The sequence below is a fragment of the Natrix helvetica genome, assembly GCF_964273705.1.
Source record: "Natrix helvetica genome assembly, chromosome: 8".
Taxonomy (NCBI): domain Eukaryota; kingdom Metazoa; phylum Chordata; class Lepidosauria; order Squamata; family Natricidae; genus Natrix; species Natrix helvetica.
Window position 1 is genome coordinate 5874861 of NC_138559.1, and position 22183 is coordinate 5897043.

Here is a 22183-nt window from a genome sequence, read left to right on the forward strand (position 1 = left end):
GTCCTGGTGGAGGGGGGTTTAGTTTTGTCTACTTGCCCAATTACTGCCCCCTCTTGGTTTCCTCTCCTTGGTGCTCAGCCCCATTTCACCCCTTATCCCTCTTGTCTTTTTCTATTTTTTTGTTTGTTTTTTCCTCAAGATTTTTAAAAACAAATTATACATATTATAGAAACATAGCATTGTCTGGGTGTTTTCCTCTTCTCATTTACATAGTCCATTTTGCATCATAGTTTTGTTTTCACTTTCAGCCAAATTATTCTCTTCCATTATTTTTCATCTTTATAGTTATTTCTTCTTACTACACACACAATATCTTCAATTGCCCCTTCAAAGTTACACCTAATTTTCATTTCTTATTTTCTCCCTTGGCATATTTTGCTATAAACAATGTATTTCCTCTAATGGAATTTAAGCATAGAGAGCATTTCTATATAGAGAAGAGGGGTTAAAGAAGGGCACAAATGAGATACCACAAGAAAACAAGGTGGGAAAAAGAACTGAAAATAAAATGCAGATAGAAGATTTCACTGGGATTTACAGTCACAAAGAAAAAACAGACAAAGCGGGAGATGCCCCCCCCAAATAAACCACAAAATAGTAAGGAAAGGAGTAGAAGAGGGAAAATCCTGGGGAAAGTTACTAGAATAATAAAAGGAAATATCCTGAGAGAAAAGAGATAACAATCACAAAAACAGGGAAAAGAAAAAGAAGAAGTTAAGAGAAAGGGGGAGAAGAAGAAAAAGAATTAAAAGTGGGATCTTTGAGAGCCCAAGAGAAAATGGCTAAAAGAGGAAGAAAGGGAAAAAGAGTTACATTAGTAGACTAAAGAGAATAGTAGTACGATTGTTATGGTTACGTAACTAATTAAGAAAGAAAGAAATGATAGTATATTGTGAAATGTAGAAAAAAATGGAACGAAATGCTCTGTTTCCCCACTTTTTAGAGAGCAGGTCCGAGAGGAGAGAGAGCTGCAAAGGAGCCTGGGGAGGGAGCTGCTCTTCTCCAAATGGGCCGATGCCGGGGAGGCCAGTGAAGAAAACGAGGAGGCTTCATTGCTGGATACTCAGAGGTGGGTGTCAAGGGCCTCTGCGGCTGCCCAGAGGGGACCCAGGAGGGGGTGGGTGGACTAGAAGACCTCCGAGGCTCCCCTCCTCTTCAGCTCCCGCGTAGGCTCTTCCTCTCCTCTCACAGGCTGCCTGGATGCCCATCGACCAGGATGGGCACTTTTGGTTCAGGCATTTTACAACTTTCTATGGCCGTGATGGCGAACCTGTGGCACCCGTGCCACAGATGAGAACTGGCCTCCATGGCAGCTGGTCAGGGGTGTCTGTGGCAGAACAGGAGCCCTTGGCAAGAACTAATCCTTTAAAAAAAAAAGAAGAAGTCACTTTTTATATTAAAGCATGATCAACCTTGCTCCTTGGTAATTAACCTTTCCTTGATTCCTTCCTTTCCTCCCTCCCTCTCCCTTCCTGCCTTCCTTCCTTTCCTCCCTCCCTCTCCCTTCCTGCCTTCCTTTCCACCCTCCCTCCTTCTCCCTTCCTTCCTTCCTTTCCTCCCTCCCTCTCCCTTCCTGCCTTCCTTTCCTCCCTCTCTCCCTTCCTTCTTTCCTTTCCTCCCTCCCTTCCTCTCCTCCCTCCCTCTTCCTTCCTTCCTTCCTTCCTTCCTTCCTTCCTTCCTTCCTTCCTTCCTTCCTTCCTTCCTTCCTTCCATCTCTTCCTCCCTCCCTCCCTTCCTTTCCTCACTCCCTCTTCCTTCCTTCCTTCCTTCCTTCCTTCCTTCCTTCCTTCCTTCCTTCCTTCCTTCCTTCCTTCCTTCCTTCCTTCCTTCCATCTCTTCCTCCCTCCCTCCCTCCCTCCCTTGCCCCCTTCCTCTCTGTGGACATGCAAGCTGTCATCCCAGCTGAGCTCCACCACACCTGCACGCATGCCTCCCACTGGCCAGCTGGTTTTTGGATCTCTGCCGCACCAGCGTGAGGGGTGTGGTGCCTGCGCAAGGGGGTCAGGAGGATCGGGGGGGCTTTACACCCCCCGCCTCCCATTTTGGTCCCAGGAGGCTTCAGGGAGGCCTGCTAGGCCCCAAACGCCGTGTGGGAGGATGGGGGTGGCACATGCATGCGTGGGGGGCAAGGGTTGTGCGTGTGGGTGTCATGCGCATGTGCAGGAGAGCTGGACGCAAGGGGGGGGTGTCGTGTGCATTGCATTATGGGTGTGCGGCTGTGTGCCTGCTCTGTCGCACACGTCCATGCGTTTTTGACACGTGACAACAAAGAGGTGAGCCATCACTGTTCTATGGGGACCTGCAGTGCACACGCACACATGTGCAAAACAAGCGTTGGAAGACAGATTCACTTAACCGACCGTGTTAGCAATTTAATAACGGTGGCAAGTTAGGTCGTAGAATGGGGCAAAATTCTTAACTTAAACCAGCGCCTCACTTAGCCACAGATGTTTTCAGCTCAGCTAGGGTCGTAAGTTGAGGACTACCTGTGCTCTATGGGCCAGCACGTTTTGCTGAGCCCCCGCAAAAACTCCTTCCCTTCGTCGGGGCTTTTGAAGGTCTGAAATACGTCGAGTGAGATAGAATCTCTTTGCGGTACCCAGAGGACTTCCCTTCCTTCGCCTCCGCCTGTGCCCCCCTCCCTCCCCCTCCGCGGCTCCTTTGGATGGGAAGGAGATTTTGTTCTTAAGTTCCGCGTTTCCCGGCTCCAGGCAAGAAAGTCCCAATCACTTTCCCTTTTTATTATTCCGGGAGCTCAGGCCGTCCTTGGAAGCGGGCTCAGGAACGGCCTGTAAGCCATGTAGCATAAATAAGGGAAATAAATTGTACAGGAGGCCCGGAGGGTCAGGTGAGAACTGGCCTCCGTGGCAGCTGGGCACTAAATCATTCAGAGTGTGTGTGTGTGTGTGTGTGTATAGAGGAGCCCTTGGCAAGAACTGATCCTTTCAAAAAAAAGAAGTCACTTTTTATATTAAAGCATGACCAACCTTGCTACTTGGTAATTAACCTTTCCTTCCTTCCTTTCCTCTCTCCCTCCCTTTCCTTCCTTCCTTTCTTCCTTCCCATCTTTTCCCCTTTCCTTCTTTTCTTCCCTTCCACCTTTCTTCTCTTGTTCATTTCCTTCCTTCCTTCCCATCTTTTTCCTTTCCTTCCTTCCCATCTTTTTTCACTTCGTCCTTTCCTTCATTTCTTCCTTCCTCCCTCTCTTCCTTTCCTCCCTCCCTCTCTCCCTTCTTTTCTCCCTCCCTCCCTTCCTTTCCCCCCTCTTTTCCTTGCCCCCTTCCTCTCTCCCACTCTCCCTTTTTTCCTTTCTTCCCTCCCTCACCCCTCCTTCCCTCACCCCCACCCTCCCTTCCTCTCTCCCTTCTTTCCTCCTTCCCTTCCTCTCTCACTTCTTTCCTCCCTCCCTCCCTTGCCCCTTCTTTCCTTCCTTTCATCCCCCCTCTCCTTTCTTTCCTTCCTTCCCCCTCTCCCTTCCTTCCTTTCCTCCCTCCTTTCCTCCCCCTCCCTCTCTCCCTTCTTTCCTTCCTCCCCGCCCCTTCTTTCCTTCCTTCCTTCCCTCCCTCCCTCACCCCTCCCTCCATCACCCCTTCCTTCCCTTCCTCCCTCACTCCCTTGCCCCTTCTTTCCTTCCTTTCATCCCCCCTCTCCTTTCTTTCCTTCCTTCCCCCTCTCCCTTCCTTCCTTTCCTCCCTCCTTTCCTCCCCCTCCCTCTCTCCCTTCTTTCCTTCCTCCCCGCCCCTTCTTTCCTTCCTTCCTTCCCTCCCTCCCTCACCCCTCCCTCCATCACCCCTTCCTTCCCTTCCTCTCTCCCTTCTTTCCTCCCTTCCTCCCTTCCTCCCTCCCTTGCCCCCTTCTTTTCTTCCTTTCATCTCTCCCTCACTGCCTTCTTTCTTCTTTCCCTCCCTCCCTCCCTCCCTCCCTTCTTACTCACTCACTCACTGCCCCCCTTTGAACTATTTCTGAAAACCCATTTTTATTTTTATTTTCCAGGTTGGTCCTGGAGCAATTCTCCATTAGCGTTGGTACCATCCCGAATGTGCACCCGGGTGAAAATATTTTCAGGCTTCCTCCTTCCCCGAGGTCTGCTTTTGTTCTTGACACAGCTGGGCTTAAGCCCCAGAACCATTTGGAAAGCTTGCTCTTCAGGTGAGTTTCCCCAGTGAAGCTGATCCCAAATCCCTCCTATTCCAATTTCAGTCCATTGTTTTTAAAAATCTCAAACTAAGACAGGGAGCTCTTACTTGTAGGCTGGTAACCAACCCTCTGCTTGGATTTTAGATATTACTAGCTGATAATCCAGCATTCCCCGGGTATTTATTTATAGGGGGGGAAATGTCCCCTTTAGACCAAACCTAATTTCTAATGTTGGATTTTCCCCTTTACCAGAGGGAGCCCCCTTGTGGACTACTGTGAAGCCGTTACCATGGCAACTCCACTGCTCTGTACAGTAGAAGCCATTTTACAGCAGTACAGTAGAAGCCATTTTAAGGCACAACAGGCTGTATCTTAACAGAACACACCAGGGGTTTTAGGGATGTCTTACCCCCACAGTATTTGTCTCCAGAGAATAAGTCATCTTTGTACCAAGTTTGGTTGAAATTGCTCAAGGCGTTTCAAAGTTATGCTGGAACACACACACACAGAAACAGCCTTTTTTTATATATGTAGATTTGTTCAAGAACTACCGTGTTTCCTTGAAAATACGACCTGTCCTGAAACTAAAGCCTTGCCACATTTTTCACATGGGCAAAAGTATAAGCCCGCCCCCGAAAATAAACCCCCTGGACAACCCCCCCCCCCTCCGGCCAGGCAGAGCACCGCTCACCGACATAGCGGTATCCTGAAGGCACCAAGCCACAGGAGCTGGGGTGGAGGGGGAGAAAGCGCTCACATTGCTTGCCGCTTTCAGGATACTGCTAGGTTGGGGACTGGTGTTCTGCCTGGCCCGAGGGGAGAGTTGCCGGGCAGCTGCTCCTTGTAAACTGGCTCCCGAAGAGTCCAGGACCAGCCCTCCCTGCAGCACCCGCCGCCGCGCTCCGAGCATAACTTCTTCTCTGGTTCCAAACTCCCAAACTCAGCTGCCGAGTCTTCCAGCAGCGGCCGCTCTAGGAGTGCGCTCTATGGTTGTGGGCTGGCTGCTGGAAGACTCTGTAAGAGAGTCTTCCGGAAGAGAGTCTTCCAGCAGCCAGCCCACAACCATAGAGCACACTCCTAGAGCGGCCGCTGCTGGAAGACTCGGCAGCTGAGTTTGGGAATTGGAACCGGAGAAGAAATTATGCTCGGAGCACAGTGGCGGTGGCGGCTGCTGCAGGGAGAGCTGGGCCCGGACATATTGAGGCTAGGAGGCATGCCTGCTGGGGGCGGAACAGGCGCTCGCGCAACCCCCTTCTCCAGCCGGGCAGAGCTCCATGCACTGACCTAGGGGGTATCCCTAATGTGCCAAGCCACGGGAGCTGGGGAGCGGGCAGAGCACCCCGTGACTTGGCGCCTTAGGGATACCCCCCAGGTCAGTGAATGGCGCTCTGCCCGGCTGGAGAGGGGGTTTGCCGGGCGGTTGCTCATGAGCTTGGTCACTTCATGGCTGCTTCGCCCCTTCAGGAGCCAGTTCACAAGGGAGCAGCCACCCGGCAACCCCAAAACAATAAGCCCTCCCCCATAATAAGCCCAAGGCCATATTTTGTAAGTAAAAAGAAAATAAGACCCTGTCGTATTTTCGGGGAAACACGGTAGGTATGTCTAGTTTAACAAAAAGGATGGGTTTAGTGGGGACATGATAACTGCCTTCTAGTACTTGAGGGGCTATGACAGAAAGGAGAGGGTTGACCTGTTTTCCAAAGCATCCCCCTGGGGGCAGAGCAAAGAATCATGGGTGGAAATGAAGCCAACCACAAGAGAAGTTTTCTGACAATGAAAGCAATCAGCGTGAACGGCTTGCTTCCCGGAGTTGTTGGGGGCTCCCTTGCTGGAGGTTTTCAACAAAAGGTTGGCCAATCATTTGACCAGGATGGGGGATGGACCCCTGCCTTCACTAAGAAATGGGACCATTCGCTGTGGCCAACTCACCACGGTCAACTTTACGCAGGACAACTTTCCGTGGCTCACTGGCCGTGGGACAAGTCAACCGTGGGACGATTTAGCAATTCTTTTTTTTTCAAAGAATTTTTTATTTTTTTATTCTCTGACATACCATTTTAAGTATACATTCACATAATTGTTATTCTTCTTTACATTTATCATTCTTATACATTTATTATTTCCTTTAATAGGTTATAATATATAGTTTGGGTTGCTTTATTTACCATCCCTTCCTCCTGTTGTAACACCACCTTATTTTCCCTTTTTTTCTCCCTCCCTCCCTTCTCTACTTTCTTCCTTCCTCCGCTCCTTCCCCTTCCTTCTTCCCTTACCTCTCCCCTACTCCTACTCTTCCCCTTCCTACCCTCTCTCCTTCTCTTTTTCTCCCTTCCATCCTCCTCTCCTTCCATCCTCCTCTTTCTTTCTTCCTTCCTTCCTCTCCTTCCCCTTCCTTCTTCCCTTTCCTGTCCTCTACTCCTCTCTTCTCCTTCCTATCCTCTCTCCTTCTTTTTCTCTCCCTTCCACCCTCCTCTACTTCCTTCTTCCTTTTTTCCCTCCTCCTCTTCCCCTTCCTCTCCCCTACTCCTCTCTTCCTCTTCCCCTTCCTACCCTCTCTCCTTCTCTTTCTCTCCCTTCCATCCTCCTCTCCTTACCTCTTTCTTCTTTTCTCCATCTTCCTCTCATTCTCTCCTCCTCTCTCCCTTTGGTGCATATTTCAAAACTCAGTTTATGTTTCCTTGGGATGGTATTTCCGCCAACCCAAATATATTTTAGTATCATTTTTTATTCCCTTACTTTGTATTCCCTTTATATTTCGCTCTTGAATATATACTTATATATTTAATATTTTCTTTTCTGTTTTCCCCTTCTTTCCCCCTTTTCCATTTAATAGTGCGTCATCTGGGTATTTTATCTTCTCCCTACTTTTTTTTCTATCTTGCTTTCTCTAGCCAATCATAAAATCTTCCCCACGTCTTGAAGTACTCCGATTCTATTTAATTATTTCAAATACATAAAAATTATTTTAACATTCACGTTTCATTCTGTCCCTTCTTCTGCATCCTTTCTTTAATGAATTCTCTTCCATCCTTTCTTTGATATTAGCATAACTCTTGTCCTGCGACAAGTTGTCCTGTGGCGAGTTGGCAAGTTGGCTGTGGCAAGCAAGCCCTGGTCAGTTGGCCATGCCAAGTTGGCCATGACGAATTGTCATAGACTTCCTTTGGCAAAGAATTGGACTAGATGATTTACAAGGTCCCTTCCAACTCTGTTAATCTGTTACAAGACCTCTGAAGTCCCTTCCAGTCATTATTCTATGTTTTACACCAGGGGTGTCAAAGTCAAGGCTTGTGAGCCAGAATTGTAGTCATCGGAATGGGAAGTAATAAAGAAAATATTAGATTGTGCAGAAATGAACAGGTTGACATTGAGAGTAAAGGACAAAGAGGAATCAGTGTACTAGTGACATGGGAGCGATTTTATGATTGGCTTGAAAAAAGATACAAATAGAAAGAAAAAGGAACAAAACATGAAATAAGTGTCTCAGATGACACATGATTAATATAGGGGGAGGGGAAATAAGAAAATATTAAAATGTAAATATACAGGCGGAAAAATGATATGAATTGATATGATATGTTAAATAACAATTATAACAATGTATATCTAAGAATGAATTTGAAAGGAAAAATAAAAAACTTTTTACAAAAAAAAAGAGTCAAGGCTTGTGGGCCGGATCCGGCCCGCGATGTGGTGGGATGTGGCCTGCGGGACCTTCCTGGAAAATGTAAGGGGCCGGCCCCCATCACTATCCAATGCGAAGATAAAACATTGGGACAGCAGTTTCGGGAGTAGCGTCAAACTGGCCACGCCCACCCAGTCGGCCACACCTGCCCGGCCCCCACGAGGTCAACCACAGCCCGGATGCAATTGAGTTTGACACCCCTGTTCTACGTTGTTCTTTGAGCCGAGCTGAGGCTTCAAACGCTTTGTTTGCGGGAACCGCTCGGCTTCTCGTTCATTATCCCTCGGAGTCCCTTCCTACCTGCTATCTCTGCTGAACCAGGCCCTGCTCCCAGCTTCTCCGCAAAGCGTTAATTAACTCCCTCCAGTGAATGGCTTGAGTGCAGTGAACCTCGCCAATCATTTCAGCTCATTGCTTCCTCCGTCCCTGGAAATGGGAGACCTGCAGGCATCGGGATAATTGGTTGAAAAACAGCTTTGCTTTGCTTTCCCCTCCCTGCCTGCCTGCCTGCCTACCTTTATGCACCCTGCCAGTGGGCTCCTGACGAAGGAGGAATAGTCAGAGCCTGCCTTAGTTTCTCTGCAATGGCAGCCAGGGCCGGATCCCAAGGCGGGTTAGGCGAGGCACGCTGATTACTTCTGCCTTAATGGCACATGAAAGGGGGAAAGTGGTCCGTGCGTTTCTGGCTTGAAAGAAAAGACAATTTCCAAGCTTCCTAACTTGGCCCAACTTGAAAGGCTCGTCGCTGGGTTTGGGTCCAAGGGCAGAGTTTCTCAGCCTCCGTGTCTTGAAGAGGGAGGGGCTTCCATAGGTCTGGGAGTTCAAGGCCACCTGTCTGAAAGGTGTTGAAGATGAGAAACTCTGGTTCAGGTGCACCGGACTTCCTCATCTGGGAAACCCCACAAGGAAAGGACAGCCTATTTTTATTTTTATTCATTATTTATTTATTTTATTTATTTTATTTATTTTATTTATTTTATTTATTTTATTTATTTTATTTATTTTATTTATTTTATTTATTTTATTTATTTTATTTATTTTATTTATTTTATTTATTTTATTTATTTTATTATTTATTTTATTATTTATTTTATTTATTTTATTATTTATTTTATTTATTTTATTTATTATTTTATTTATTTTATTTATTTTATTTATTTTATTTATTTTATTTATTTTATTTATTTTATTTATTTTATTTATTTTATTTATTTTATTTATTTTATTTATTTTATTTATTTTAATTTTATATTTTATTTATTTTATTTATTTTATTTATTTTATTTATTTTATTTATTTTATTATTTATTTATTTTATTTATTTTATTTATTTTATTTATTTTATTTATTTTATTTATTTTATTTATTATTTCATTTATTTCATTTCATTTTATTTCATTTCATTTTATTATTATTTATTTAATTTTTTATTATTCTATTCTATTCTATATTCCTGTGAGGGCATGCCAGAGGTGGCACACAGACTCTGTGGGCAGGTGTGCTGTCGCCAGCTGCTCTTTAGGTTTTCGGGCACGCGCATGCACGCTGGACAGATGATCTTTGGATTTCCAGCACTCCGGTGCGAGCAAAGACCAGCTGGCCAGCACAGGTTCCCGTTTGGGCACTAGTGCTGAAAAGGTTCATCATCACTGCTATATTCTATATTCTATTCTATTCTATTCTATTCTATTCTATTCTATTCATTTCATTCTTCTCTTCCATATTTATTCTATTCTATTCATTCCATTCTTCCATTCCACATTCCTTCTCTTCTCTTCTCTTCTCTTCATTCCATTCTTCCATTCCATATTTATTCTACTCTATTCATTCCATTCTTCCACTCCATATCTATTCTATTCTATTCTATTCTATTCTATTCTACTCTATTCTATTCTATTCTATTCCATACCCATTCTATTCTATTCATTCCATTCTTCCATTCCAAATTCATTCTATTCTATTCATTCCATTCTTCCATTCCATATGTATTCTATTCTATTCTATTCATTCCATTCTTCCATTCCATATTTATTCTATTCTATTCTATTCATTCCATTCTTCCATTCCACATTCCTTCTCTTCTCTTCTCTTCATTCCATTGTTCCATTCCATATTTATTCTATTCTATTCATTCCATTCTTCCATTCCATATTTATTCTACTCTATTCATTCCATTCTTCCACTCCATATCTATTCTATTCTATTCTATTCCATACCCATTCTATTCCATTCATTCCATTCTTCCATTCTACATTCTATTCTATTCTATTCTATTCTATTCATTCCATTCTTCCATTCCATATGTATTCTATTCTATTCTATTCATTCCATTCTTCCATTCCATATTTATTCTATTCTATTCTAATCAATCCATTCTTCCATTCCATATATATTCTATTCTATTCATTCCATTCTTCCACTCCATTTCTATTCTATTCTATTCTATTCTATTCTATTCTATTCTATTCTATTCTATTACATACCCATTCTATTCTATTCATTCCATTCTTCCATTCCACATTCATTCTATTCTATTCTATTCATTCCATTCTTCCATTCCATATGTATTCTATTCTATTCTATTCATTCTATTCTTCCATTCCATATTTATTCTATTCTATTCATTCCATTCTTCCATTCCACATTTATTCTATTCATTCCATTCTTCTATTCATTCCATTCTTCCATTCTACATTTATTCTATTCTATTCATTCCATTCTTCCATTCAATATTTATTCTATTCTATTCTATTCAATCCATTCTTCCATTCCATATATATTCTATTCTATTCTATTCATTCCATTCTTCCATTCCATATTTATTCTATTCTATTCTATTCTATTCTACTCTACTCTTCCATTCTTCCATTCCATATTTACTCTATTCTATTCTATTTTATTCTGTTCTATTCTATTCTATTCTATTCTTCCATTCCATATTTATTCTATTCCATTCCATTCTATTCTATTCATTCCATTCTTCCATTCCATATTTATTCTATTCTGTTCTATTCATTCCATTCTTCCATACCATATTCTATTCTATTCTATTCTATTCATTCCATTCTTCCATTCCATATTTATACTATTCCATTCTATTCTATTCATTCCATTCTTCCATTCCATACTTATTCTATTCTATTCATTCCATTCTTCCACTCCATATCTATTCTATTCTATTCTATTCTACTCTATTCCATACTCATTCTATTCTATTCATTCCATTCTTCCATTCCATTCTATATTCTATTCTATTCTATTCTATTCTCTCCATTCGTCCATTCCATATTTATTCTATTCTATTCATTCCATTCTTCCATTCCATATCTATTCCATATCTATTCCATATCTATTCTATTCTATTCTATTCTATTCTATTCTACTATTCTATTCTATTCTATTCTATTCTGGACTTAGTCCTAGTCCTAATCCTTGTCCTTGTCCTTGTCCCTGTCCTGTCCTGTCCTGTCCTGTCCTATTCTATTTTAATTATTTCATTGGGCGGGTAGTCCCATAAACCCCAAAATGTAATTCGGCACCTACATGACACACAAAGTGTCACACTTTGACTTGCAGGCTGGCATGCCGCAAGAAGCTTCCAACTTTTTTCTTGACATAACAGACGAACAGAGTTGGAAGGGACCTTATAGGTCATCTAGTCCAACCCCCTGCCCAAGCAGGAGACCCCCTACATCTGCCTCTCCCTAGGATTGAACTCACAACCTCCTGATTGTGCGGCAAGAGCTCCACCTTGCCAAGATTGTTGCTCTTCCACTGTTGGCAGCGGACCGAGATGGTGCCCACCAGGCAGCCTGGTGAATATTCTAGCAGGTTAGGAAAAAAAAGAAAAGGTTATCTGTCATGCACAGCCTTCCTGTGATAAATGGCGCCAACGTGCCAAGTCGGGCTGAATGCTCTTCCGCTCTTGCCAATAAGCCGGCCTCGTCACTCCGATCCGAGCAAGCCCGGGGTAGGGGAGAAAGAGGGAAATCTGCATCTGTTATCGGCCTCCGATATTAATAAGCCCACTTTGCAGGAAACGGGCGCTTTCTCCGGCAGACGGAAAAGGGAGGAAGACGGATTCATGTTCGGAATTAGAAAGTACTGACAGGCGCAAACATGGTTATGGGAGATGCTGATGATTTTCCGAGCCTCGGAGAGAACTGGGACATCTTAGAGATGGATGTAGCTGTCTCTGGCTGTTGGCTGTCCTTTATTAGGTGGGGGATTAATAGCAGCTGAAATGCCTGGGGGGTTTCCTCTTCTGGCTCCTATGATGATGTACGCACCGCGGGTTGTTTAAGCAGTGGCAGTCACTGCTATATAACAATGGGAAGGACAGGTCTGTTGGGGCTTGCCAGCGGATCTGGGAGCAGATTCGGACAGTGAGGAGGTTGTGGAGGAACACGGGCCAGTCCGGGAGTCTGGGGAAGGCTCTGACGAGGGCTCTGTGTTGGAGGCAGAGAGGGGGCCAGGGCCGTATGCCAGTTATCAGCTGCCTTCAGAGTCGGACATCAGGGAGGCAGCTGAACAGCTGGAGCCTGTTCCCAGTGTGCGCATTCACAGAGTTGCCAGACAAAGGGAACAGTTAAAGAACACGGATCGACTTGGGAGTAAGGCCACAGGAGGAGGATGAATGTCCCCTCCCAGAGGAAAGAAAAGAGGAGAGAAAGGGGAGTAGAGTTTGCAGGAGGCAATTAGTTCCCTTAATTGGTTCGTGACTCTCGGAGACTCCTTGCCAAGTTTTGCAGATATCGGCCTGGTAGCTCTCCAAGCCAGATAAGGTCTGTGACTGTAAATCCTCCCTTGAAAGACTTTGCTGGATGTGAATGAGGAGAATTCACAGTCAATTAATAAAAGGGGGTTTTGTTGAGACGAGGAGTTTGCTCTTGGGAAGCCTCGGTCAGAACGGGGTCCTTCTCTTAACCAGAGTAGGATGGATAAACCTAGAACTAAGCAATCTAGAATCTATGGATGCATTTCCTGACAGTGAGAACAATCAACCAGTGGAATGGCTTGACTTCAGAAGTTGTGGGTGCTTCCATCACTGGAGGCTTTTAAGAAGAGACTGGACAACCGCTTGTGTATAGGGTATATGGTATAGGGTCTCCTTCTTGAGCAGGGGGTTGGGCTAGAAGACCTTCCAGGACCCTTCTAGCTGTGTGATTATTATTTTGTAAATCTTGGCAGACTCGGAATCAAGGTGTGGTAAATGAAATTAGTTTGGTACAGTCAGAGGGATAACAATAGAAACTTGGGACAACGAAAAAGAAGGACTAGGGGAGACATGATAGCAGTCTTCCAATATCTCAGGGGTTGCCACAAAGAAGACCAACCCTGTTATTCTGTTAAAAATAATAAATGAACAGGAAGACAGAAGGAATGTATGGCTGCAGACATGGAGATGGTTTTTCTTTTTTAAAAAGCATGAGCTTATTTCATTCTTCATTTGCAGGAGTAATTGAATATGAAATGTATATTTCTTAGATCTGGTTTGAGAAAAATGGAAAATACGTTAGATTTTGACTGGTGAAGGAAGCCCAAGTTCAGTTGTTCAACGTAACTGGGTAGTTTATTGGGATGCTTTTGGAGCTGACTCATAACCATCTGAGGTTGCTCACAAGGATCACTTTTAAAAAAAAACTTCCGTTTTTTTTCAATTTGTACGGCTGCCCATTTCAAACACACAATTCTGGACAGAGCACAGGAAATAGAAACAAGATTAAAACAGCACCACAAAGCAATAAATGCCAACACAAGAGCCAAGATGAAACTAACACCGTCAACAAAACCAAGATGTGGCTTCAAACGCACACCCTGGGCTGGTCAACGAAAACCAAGTTTTTATGGCCTTAGGTAAAGGCTAAAGGTTCCCCTTGCACCTATGTGCTAGTCGTTCCCGACTCTAGGGGGCGGTGCTCATCTCCGTTTCAAAGCTGAAGAGCCAGCGCTGTCTGAAGACGTCTCCGTGGTCATGTGGCTGGCATGACTAAACGCTGAAGATGCACGGAACGCTGTTACCTTCCCACCAAAGGTGGTTCCTATTTTTCTACTTGCATTTTTACGTGCTTTCGAACTGCTAGGTTGGCAGAAGCTGGGACAAGTAATGGGAGCTCACTCAGTTATGCGGCGCTAGGGATCCGAACTGCTGAACTCTCGACCTTTCTGATGGACAAGTTCAGCATCTTAGCCACTGAGTCACTGTGTCCCTTTTTTTTAAATGGCCTCAGGGTGCACAACAGAAGTTTCTTCTGTTTTTTCCCCTCTCAAACCTCTGAAACAAGGAACTGGCACATCAGCCAACAGAACACAAGCTTTCCTTTATGTGGTACGCCAAACTCTTACATCGGTTTCTGCATCCTCTCCTCTTTCCACAGAAAACTCCTCCATTGTTGTGTTGGAAGAAATGTCTTAGCTAACATTGTACACCCGTGATGGCGAACCTATGGCCGGCATGGCAGTCCTCGGCATCTCTCAGCTCTGGCGCGCATGTGTGCACTGGCCAGCTGATTTTCAGTCTTCTGGAGGGCTGGTGGAAGCCGTTTTCGCCTTCCCCAGGCTTCAGGAAAGCATCAGGAGCCTGGGGAGTGTGTTGCTCGTGCATGCATGTTGGGGTGGGTCGCTTGCACATGCGCAGGTGCAAGGTTAGCCATCACTGTTGTAATCTTCTCAGATGCCACATGGTGAGATGGGTAGAGGGCTAATTCTACTTTTGTAATGTAGAATAGTCTGGCTCAGGCCTTAATGGCCCATTGACAAAAGTGGGAGCAGGGGCGGGGGGGGGGCAGGAAGCTGCAGGGAGCTACTTTGTCTTTAAAAACATATTTCTCCTTTTCTCATCCAGGGAAGTATAATATTCCACCTCTTTAATATTTCTTAAAATATTTCATTTTTTCTAAAAGAGGGAGGGGTGGGTGCTAACTTCCTACAGTTGCATGAATGATAAATTTGTAGAGATACCGAAGGACTCTTGTTCGGAGAGGCTGCGACTCTCATTTCAAGGGAGGTTTGCAGCTGGCACATCTGCGTGTGTTCTTGAAACCACGCATCTGGATCCTTTGTGGGAGGGGGTGTGAGCTGACACATGAGACTGAGCAGGGTCTGCCTTTTGGGGGATTTCCTTGGAACTGAGGATTTTCTTGAAATTAAGGAGAAACTTCCTGACAGTGAGAACAATGGATGGGTGGAACGACTTGCCTCCAGAGGTGGTGGGAGCTAAGAAGAGATTGGAAAACCATTTGTCTGAAATGGTACAGGGTCTCCTGCTTGAGCAGGGGGCTGGACTAGAAGACCTCCAAGGCCCCTTCCAACTCTGCTATTCTCTTATTTTAAGCTCACCTCGGCTGGTCCTGGATATCTGCTAGGAAGAAAGTCCTTTACCAGATACTGTCTAGCTAACTCAGGGGTGTCAAACTCGATTTCATTGTGTTTGACCTTGGGGGGGGGGCAGAGTGGGCAATGCCAGGGTGGGTGTGACTAGCTTGACGCCACTCATGTCGGGGGCACCTGTGGTGGCCCAATCGCTCTGCAGAACTGCATGTGGCCCTTGCGAGCTCCGTTTTGGCTGGCAGAGGCCCCGTGGGCCAGTCCTTCACTGCTTCCCTGTTACGGCCCTGCTGGGCATATCTAAGCATCTGGCCCCTGGGCCTTGATTTTCACAATCCTGATGTAGCTCATGCTTCAAAATCTCTCTGTGGTAGGTCTTCCCTTCCCTCCCCTCCCCTCCTCTTCTTTCCCCTCTCCTCTTCTCCTCTCCTCTCCTCTATTCTCTCCCCTCCCATTCTTTCCTCTCCTCTCCCCTCCCCTCCCTCCTCTCCCCTCTCCTCCCCTCCCCTCTTCTCCCCTCCCCTCCCACCTCTCCCCTCCCCTCCCAACTCTCCCCTCTCCTCCCCTCCCACCCCTCCCCTCCCACCTCTCCCCTCTTCGCCTCTCCCCTCCCCTCTTCTCCTCTCCCCTCCCCCTCCCCTCCCCACCCCTCTTCTCCCTTCCCCTCCCCTCTACTCCCCTCCCCTCTTCTCTCCCCTCCCCTCTTCTCTCCCCTCCCCTCTTCTCCTCTCCCCTCCCCTCTACTCTCCCCTCCCCACCTCCTCTCCTTTCTTCTCCTCTCCCCTCCCCTCCTCTTCCCCTCTCCCCTCCTCTTCTCTACCCTCCCTCCTGTCGCCTCCCGTCTACTCCCTCCCCTCTCCTCTCTCCTCCTCTCCCCTCTTCTCCCCTCCCCTCCCCTCTTCTTCCCTCCCCCTCCCCTCCCCTCTATTCCCCTCCCCTCCTCTCCCCACACCTATTCTCTCCCCTCCCTCCTCTCCCCTCTCCTCCTCTCCTTCTCCCCTCCTCTCCTCTCCTCTCCCCCTCTCCCCTCCCTCCTCTCCTCCCCTCCTCTCCCCTCCTCTCCCCTTCCCACCTCTCCCCTCTCCTCCCCTCCCACCTCTCCCCTCCCCTCCCACCTCTCCCCTCCCCACCTCTTCCCTCTTCTCCTCTCCCCTCCCCTCTTCTCGCCTCCCTTTCTCCTCTCCCCTCCCACCTCTCCCCTCCCCCCTCCCCACCTCTCCTCTCCTTTCTTCTCTCCCCTCCTCCTCTCCCCTCCCTCCCCTCTTCTCCTCTCCCCTCCCTCTCTCCTCCCCTCCCCACCCCTCTTCTCCCTTCCCCTCCCCTCTACTCCCCTCCTCTCTTCTCTCCCCTCCCCTCTTCTCTCCCCTCCCCTCTTCTCCTCTCCCCACCCCTCTACTCTCCCCACCTCCTCTCCTTTCTTCTCCTCTCCCCTCCCCTCCTCTTCTCCTCTACCCTCCCTCCTGTCCCCTCCCGTCTACTCCCTCCCCTCTTCTCTCTCCTCCCCTCCTCCTCTCCCCTCCCCCTCCTCTCTTCTCTTCTCTTCTCCCCTCCCCTCCCCTCCCCTCTATTCCCCTCCTCTCCCCACACCTATCCTCTCCCCTCCCTCCTCTCCCCTCTCCTCCTCTCCTTTCTTCTCCCCTCCCCTCCTCTCCTCTCCTCTCTCCTCCCTCCTCTCCTCCCCTCCTCTCCCCTCCTCTCCCCTCCCCTCCCCTCTTCTCCCCTCCCTCCTCTCCCCTCCCCACCTCTCCTCTCCTTTCTTCTCCTTTCCCCTCCTCTCCTCTTCTCCTCTCCTCTCCACTCCCTCCTCTCCTCTCCCCTCCCTCCTCTCCTCTCCCCTCCCTCCTCTCCCCTCCTCTCCTCTTCTCCTCTCCTCTCCACTCCCTCCTCTCCTCTCCCCTCCTCTCCAGATGTATTGGATCTTATGGTCCAATAGACCTCTCCAAATTAGACGTCTCCAAACTTAGCAAGGTCAAGTGTTGTGGAATTCAACTCCTAGAATTCCCTAGCCGGCCAAGGGACTCGCAGGAGTCTTCTCCAGCAATTAACTGATTAGGGCAGGGCAAACGCCACCGAGAAGGACAGGACAAAAGCTAGAGTTAAAAGGCCGTGCTTCTGAATCCATCCCTTGTATAATTCCAGGAAGAAGCCGGCTGAAAGAGAGCCTTTGGGGGAGACCCTTAGAGTTACCCATTGAAGCTTTGTCCTCTGCCTTCAGCCTTTCTCTTTTCCCCTGCCCTGGGTCCAATATTTCCATTTTGGGCTCTTCTGGAATTGAATTGGCCTCTGGCAGCTGGAGGTCTCAATCCAACTGATCAAAATAGTTAAGCGGAGACATCGTCCTGAGCCGGCCTAAATTTAGATGACCTCGGTTATCGAACAAAAAGTCCTTTGGTTCCAAGTGATCCTTGACCAGTCTCCGCTGCGAACCCCTGGTTTGCCCGAGGGCTGCAACTGAGCTGGCGCGGAGATGAAAATGTAAGAGGGCAGGGCAGACAGCGGAAGCAGCAGCTCCTTTGGAGAAGACATTCAGCAGTTGAAAAGCTCCCAACTGGGCACCAAGAGGCTTCTGTATGGAGGGACCGATTTGTCTCTGCATTCCCATTAGCAGGGGGACAGGAATTGACCTCTGCGCAGCCGATAACCCAGCAGATTGGGTGCTCTAAAGCAGCTGTCGTCCATGGACCACTGGTGGTCCACGAGAAAATTTTGGTGGTCGGCAGAAAAATTATTTGCATTTTTTATATTGCCCTAAATCAGGGGTCCTCAAACTACGGCCCCTGGGACAGACACGTGCAATGAACACTTGTGTTGCTGCAGAGAGTCTCCCCCTTTGGGGTCGTTTTGTGTGGGTCGGAGGGGGGCAGAAATTCTGACTTGGGGCCTGCTTTGGCCTCTTGGTGAGGGGCTTTGGGCGAAGGCTGGAGGGAAGTGCAGCTGGTGGCAAAGAGCCAGAGGGCCTCGTTCTACTGGGCTGGAACTGGCTGACCATCTCAGCCCACTGAGCCTCCAGGCACCGACACCTGGCCTTGCAGGTCTTCCCTCTGCTCGGAAAGCCTATGCTCCTGGTCCTCCGTGAGGTGCTTCTGCTGAGCCTCCTTCTCGGTCAGATGGAACTGAGCAGCTTGGCCAACTTTTTCTCCTGGTGGCTGCTTAGCCCCAACAACTGCTTCCTGTTGGGGCCCTATGGCGAGGAGTGAAGTGGAATGGTGAGTAGAGTCTGGCAAGGCGCCCCTCGATGTGTGTGACATAGAGTTGGCCATGACCACCCAGTCACATGACCACCTAGCCACGGCCACCCAGTCTGTCATTAGGCAGATCATATTAGTGGTTCGCAGGATTTAAAGTTATGAATTTAGTGGTCTGAAAGGTTGGTGCGCCCTGCTCTAACGCAGGGGTCTCCGACCTTGGCAATGTTAAGACTTGTGGACTTCAACGCCCAGAGTTCCATTCCATGGAACTAAAGAATCTGTTCAGGATTTCGCGTGCCGGTTGTACATATTTCACATTGACTCCTTAGCTTCACAAATTGTTTTTTCCATTGTGCATTCAGATGGATTGCGTTCTCTTGTAGTGGGAGTGTGTAAACTTTGACCTCAGGGTGGCTTGTGAACCCACCCACCCACCCCAGCAAACCTTGAAAGAGGCTCTTAGAAACACCTCTCCCCTCCCCCCCTCCAGGTTGTCACCAAATTTCAATTCACATAGTGGCAAGAGGGGGAATGATTAAATTCGCAAGGAATCATATTCCCCACGTTTCTCTTACTGGCGTGAACTCAAATGTGGCTTTTGCCCTCGCATTTCTCCCTTGGAACGTGCCCCCTCTCTCTGTGCCCTCGGAGAACAAGGGCACGCTTTGTCACCAAAAGTGATGACGCCCCACTGGGTTAGAAGTCTCGATGGGAGCATTTTCTCCTCCGAGCTCCAAGGACTAAATGTCAGCGGTCCAAGTAACACACCCACAGCAAAGCAAAACTCCGCGGCAAGTAGATTCCTCAAAGAATAGTTTTATTGGATATATCATATTGGCACAGTTCTGGTGAAGACCGACTCTGAAGGTTCTTGCGGTTTTCACCTAATCAATCAGCCATATGGTCCAATCAAGGTGCCGTCTGGTCGCCTGGTAACATTGCTCCTCCTCTCTCGGGCCACCTGTGGAAATGTCCTTGGTTCCCAAGAGAAAGTATTTTGTTTTGGCTCCAAACGCCCAGCTGTCTCTATTCCCTCCTCCCTATCCTTCAGCTCCAGTGTGGCAACCCTGATGCCTCAAAATGCCCTTGGTCAGGTCAGCTTCAGGGTTGACACTAAGTTTCGTCCTCTGCTTGATCTTCTAGAGACGCAGAGACAAACTTCCTGCCTCTTGTAAGCAGTCTCCCCACGCCTGGTGCCACCATTTGAGAAGGCCGTCTGAGTTTTCCCCTGATCTGGATTCAGATCCTTGCTTGTATTGGCTGCTGATCAGTGGTGGGTCGCACTTACCTTCACTATCGGTTCGCTGATCGCGCGTGCGTGTGTTCCGTTCGTGCGCGTGTCTGGCGCGTGCTGCGCGCCTGTGTGTAAACCTCCGCCCCTGCAACAACCAGCTGATTGTCGGGGCTCGTGCAGGCGCCGCACGCTATTTGTTCGTGCGCAATTTGTCTTTTGCCATAAAAATAGGCATAGAGCGCGGGCGGATGGGTGGGCCAAAGGAGCCCCCCCTTCCGGTTCACTCTCAGCTGCTCCGGGGCACTACTGGTTTGGCTGAACCGGGGTGAACCGGCAGCAACCCACCTCTGCTGCTGATGTTGATCTTGGCTCCTTCTTAAGGTTGGTCTCGCCACATTTGGAAGAGATCAGGTGAAAACCTGCCCTTGATCGCGGTTAATGTCTTAACTTTGCCTTTCTGGTCAATCATGACTATGTGAAACCTGAAAATGTGTTCTGGTCACTAGTTCAAGCACCTGAATGTAGCCAGGATAGTTTGGTGATGGTTGTTTAGCCTTGTAGACATCCGTCAAGGTTCATCTTCCTCCAAATCAGACTAAAAGGTGTCACCCCCCTCTGACCTGTGACTCTGGGGCACAGCCACGGTTTGTTTCATGCTAGTTTTCTGACCAAGCCATCACTGGTTGGGTTTGCAGAGTTCTAGGACCAAATGTGCCATATTATGAATGGTTCATGCATCGGGCTAAGCTGGAATTGGATTGTTGGCACGTTTCCTGAGCGAAAGGTGGATGGTTTCATCTGCCATGTAAGAGAAATTCAAACATACCTTACAGGTGGAATGGAATGGAATGAAGAATGATGGAATAGAAGAACAGAATGGGATGGGATAGGGGTGGAATAGGATAGAATAAGGGATAGAGTAGAGGAGAATAGAAATAGAATAGTTGGAAGGGACCATGGAGGTCTTCTAGTCCAGCCCCCTGCTCAAGCAGGAGATCCTGTACCATTTCAGACAAGTGGCTGTCCGGTCTCTTCTTCCAAACTTCCAGTGATGCCCACAATTTCTGGTGGCAAGCTGTTCCACTGGTTAATTGTCCTCCCTGTTAGGAAATTCCTCCTTAATTCCAGGTTGCTCCTCTCCTTGATTGGTATTCAACCTTTGTTTCTTGTCTGGGGCTTTGAAGAACAATTTGACTTACAACCATTCATTTAGTGACATTTTAAAGTTACAATGGCACTGAAAATAGTGTCTTACAACCGATCCTTGCACTTACGACTTGCGTCCCCATGGTCATACGAGCAACATTCGGAGGCTTGTCCAACAGCATGTCCTGTATTTACAACGGTTCCAATGTCTTGGCGTTACGCAATCAGCATTTGCAACCTTCGCAGCTAGTTTATGTCATGGGAAGCCAATGGAGGAAGCTGGATTCGCTTAATGACTACACGATTCACTTAACAACTGCAGTGATTCTCTTAACAACCCTGCAAAAATGGTTGTCAAATTGGGCGCCACTCAACAACCGCCTTACCTTGGGGTTACAAGTCGAGGTCTACCTGTGTAGGGCCAGGTGAACACGTTCTAGGCTGGGTCTTGTTGTCTGTCATGCTGGTAAGAGATGAGAAGACTTATTCGAAATAGATAAACAGATTAACAGAGTTGGAAGGGACCTTGTAGGTCATCTAGTCCAACCCCCGGCCCAAGCAGGAGACCCTGCACAATTTCTGACAGATGTCAGTCAAGTCTCTTCTTGAAAGCCTCCAGTGATGAAGCTCCCACAACTTCCGAAGGCAACTTCTGTTCCATGGGTTGATGGTTCTCACTGTCAGAAAATTCCTCCTTATTTCTTGGTTGCTTCTCTCCTTGATCAGCTTCCATCCATTATTCCTTGTCTGGCCTACAGGTGCTTTGGAAAATAGCTTGACCCCCTTCCTCTCTGTGGCAGTCCCTCAAATATTGGAAGATGCTCTCCTGTCTCCCCTGGTCCTTCTTTTCATTAAACTAGCCATGCCCAGTTCCTGCAATCGTTCAACGTATGTTTTAGCTTCCAGTCCCCTCATCATCCTGGTTGCTCTTCTCTGCACTCTTTCTAGAGTCTCAACGTCTTTTTGATAGTCTGGTGACCAAAAGTGGATGCAGAATTCTTTGCCTTTCTCTCTCCAGCTCCAGCACCTCTCAGCAGCTGGCCATCCTCCACAGTGGCAGCCTTGGGTTCATCTATCACGGGATTGCCAAGTGCCCCCTGCCTGTCCTACGCTGGCTTTTCCAGGTAAGCAGGTTGCCGGCTTGCAAACCAAGGACCCACCACTAGATGGCCCCAGTGGCCAAGAACTCAGGTGAGAAGGTTAGCCAGGCACTCAACGGAGAATGCCACCCCTTTGGCTCCGGGTTCTGGCACAGGGGCTTAAGACTGTCTAGCCCCCCTCTAGAGCTAATCAATTAGCCCGATTAATCAGCTGAAACGGTAATCACCGGGTTTAGGAGGCACCTTCGGCTAATTAGCTGAGCGGTCAGCCTTGTGGAACAGATGCCTTTGTGGTGCAGAAGGCACCTCGGCTTGAGAGAAGGATAATGATCTGTGTCCCGGTGCGGAGGCAGGACCTTACGAGAAG

The 22183-nt window shown here is 47.5% G+C and overlaps 1 protein-coding gene across 1 annotated transcript in view; it reads left to right on the forward strand.

Annotated features, from left to right (window-relative positions):
• Nucleotides 1–22183, forward strand: part of FAM178B (family with sequence similarity 178 member B) — a 276725-nt gene that overhangs the window by 18851 nt on the left and 235691 nt on the right. Inside the window, exons 6-8 of the mRNA XM_081960741.1 lie at nt 944–1069; nt 3994–4149; nt 21729–21840. Of these exons, the coding sequence (XP_081816867.1) occupies nt 944–1069; nt 3994–4149; nt 21729–21840 (394 nt within the window). The remainder of the gene's footprint in view (nt 1–943; nt 1070–3993; nt 4150–21728; nt 21841–22183) is intronic.